General features: G+C 53.8%; 1 protein-coding gene across 1 annotated transcript; it reads left to right on the top strand.

The window, feature by feature from the left end:
- Positions 1-724: 724 nt before the first annotated feature.
- On the top strand, positions 725-2,494 carry LOC127775854 (3-ketoacyl-CoA synthase 5-like). Its single transcript, XM_052302164.1, has one exon. It carries the CDS (start codon positions 801-803, stop codon positions 2,283-2,285), a length of 1,485 nt encoding a protein of 494 aa, XP_052158124.1. The 5' UTR covers positions 725-800; the 3' UTR covers positions 2,286-2,494.
- The last annotated feature ends 235 nt before the right edge of the window (positions 2,495-2,729 follow it).

Raw genomic sequence — 2,729 nt, 5'->3', positions numbered from 1 at the left:
CTCCCGGTTTGGAAACCGGGACTAAAGGGGGGTTACAAACCGGGACTACAAAGGGTTTCTCTACCAGTGTTATTTGCCAGCTAATCATCGACCACAAGCGTATACGTACAATAACGCAGTACAGTGCGCAACGAATTCTGCTAGCAGGCCAGGTAGCGGACTCATCAAGCTTATCAGCCAACACGCTAATAATTAAATGGAAAAAATCTTCCTGTTATAACCACCGCTCCATTACTCCTTAACATGACAATCTAATACAAAATATGATATATTTTAATACTTAATTCAGATTCGAACTACTATAATACTCCCTCCGTCCCATTTTAAATACAGTTATGTTTTTCAGTTATGTTTTTCCGTGCTCAACTTTGATTGTCCATCTTATTTAAAATTTTATTTAAAAGAAATAAAAACATAAGTCACGCATAAAGTACTATTCATATTTTATCATCTCGTAACAACAAAAATACTAATTATAAAAAGTTTTCAAATAATACGGACGATCCAAATTGAGCACGTAAACTCATGGTTCCACTTAAGACCCGAGAGAGTATATCCAACCCCTACTATATTATAGTATTTTAAATAAAAGGAGTATTAATTAGATAGTGACACCGTGTGACTAAGTAAAGTGACAGACATGACAAGTAAGCCGGCACACGCGCACCGCTCTGGAAGCTGCAGCTTTAAATTTCGCCTCCATATATCGATCACATCCGGGGAACCAACAAACCAACACACATCCAACGAAAGGGTGAGCAACCAAACTTTAACTGTACAACGTAGGCAAAGCGCGCGGCATGAGCATGGCTGCACGTTTTCTCGACAGCCTCAAGGCTACGTACCAGTACTACCACAGTGCCATGGGCAACGTCCTCGTCGCCCTGCCGGCCGCTGCTGCCGCCCTCGTCACGGTGGCTCTCCTCGCGCCGGAGGCCGAGTCGACGATGGTGGCGATCGGGCGTCTACGCGAGCTGATCAGGCCCGCGCACCTCTTCCTGGCCGTCTTCCTCCCGGGCGCCGCGGCCACCGTGTACCTCGTGATGCGCCCGCGGGCGGTGTACCTCGTCGACTACGCGTGCTTCCGCACGGCGCCCAACTGCCGCGTCCCTTTCGCCACGTTCCTCGAGCACGCGAGGCAGGTGCCCACGCTCACCGAGCGCAGCGTGCGGTTCATGACGCGGCTGCTCGAGCGGTCGGGGCTCGGGGAGGAGACGTGCCTGCCGCCGGCGCACCACTACATCCCGACCTACAAGTACTGCACCCTCGAGGCCGCCCGTGCCGAGGTCGACCTCGTCGTCTTCTCCGCCGTCGACGAGCTCTTCGCCAAGACCGGCGTCAGCCCCGACGACGTCGACATACTCGTCGTCAACTGCAGCCTGTTCTGCCCCACGCCGTCGTTCGTCGACATGATCGTGAACAGGTACAAGCTGCGGAGCGACATCCGCAGCATGCACCTGTCCGGCATGGGCTGCAGCGCGAGCCTCATCTCCATCGGCCTCGCGAGGAACCTCCTGCAGGTGGCGCCGCATGGCGCGCGCGCGCTCGTCGTCTCCACGGAGACCATCACGCCCAACTACTACGTCGGGAACGAGCGCGCGATGCTCCTGCCCAACTGCCTCTTCCGCATGGGCGGCGCGGCCGCGCTGCTGTCGACGTCCCCGGCGAAGGCGCGGTTCCGACTGAAGCACGTCGTGCGCACGCTCACCGGCGCGGAGGACAGCGCGCACCACTGCGTGTTCCAGGAGGAGGACGAGCACGGGAGCATCGGGATCAACCTTAGCAAGGATCTCATGACCATCGCCGGCAACGCGCTCAAGGCCAACATCACGGCCATCGCGCCGCTCGTCCTGCCGGCGTCGGAGCAGCTCAAGTTCGCGCTCGCCTTCATCGCGCGGAAGGCGCTCAGCGGCAGGGTCAAGCCGTACATCCCGGACTTCCGCGCGGCGTTCGAGCACTTCTGCATCCACGCCGGCGGGCGGGCGGTGATCGACGAGCTGCAGCGCAGCCTCTGCCTCTCGGACGAGCAGGTGCAGGCGTCGCGGATGGCGCTCCACCGATTCGGGAACACGTCGAGCAGCTCGGTGTGGTACGAGCTGGCCTACGTCGAGGCCAAGGGACGCATGCGCCGCGGCGACCGCGTGTGGATGATCGGCTTCGGCTCCGGTTTCAAGTGCAACAGCGCGGCGTGGGAGTGCATCTCGCCGGCGCGCGACGCCGACGGGCCGTGGGCCACGTCGATCCACAGGTATCCGGTGGACATTCCCGACGTGCTCAAGCACTAGGAAGACACGGCATCGCTGTCCTTCTGAATAATTCAGTGTTAATTAAAACAGAAAACTGTAATATTCCTGTTTAGTGTGTGTGAGAGAGTGTGTGACTCCTTCTACGGAGTGCATGGAGTTGCTACAGAGTGGAGTAAAAAGTTGTCGTTGACAATAATGTTATGATTATTGCGAATATTAAAGTTGATAACGGAAAAGGAATTATCTTTTCTTGCCTCCACCAAGTTAAGGATATATGGTGTTCACCGATCACAATCTACACTGTTGCCCTTGCTGGTCATCCTCTGTCAATTTATTCGCTCTGTCTCACAATAAATTTATTAATTCATTTCATTTGTTGTAAAATATTTTTTTTAGATAACCATAGTATCAGAGTTTATAAAAAAAGAGAATAAATATATTCAAAATAGATGATAAATTGTATTGAGATTTAAGAAAGTGAGG

The sequence above is a fragment of the Oryza glaberrima genome, chromosome 6 (genome assembly GCF_000147395.1).
Source record: "Oryza glaberrima chromosome 6, OglaRS2, whole genome shotgun sequence".
NCBI classification, from domain to species: Eukaryota; Viridiplantae; Streptophyta; class Magnoliopsida; order Poales; family Poaceae; genus Oryza; species Oryza glaberrima.
The sequence above is the reverse complement of the archived record's forward strand: the minus strand, read 5'-3'. Positions and strand labels throughout refer to the sequence as shown.

Excerpts from the sequence above, each read along its gene's own strand:
- LOC127775854 (XM_052302164.1), top strand. The coding sequence starts at position 801 with ATGAGCATGGCTGCACGTTTTCTCGACAGCCTCAAGGCTACGTACCAG.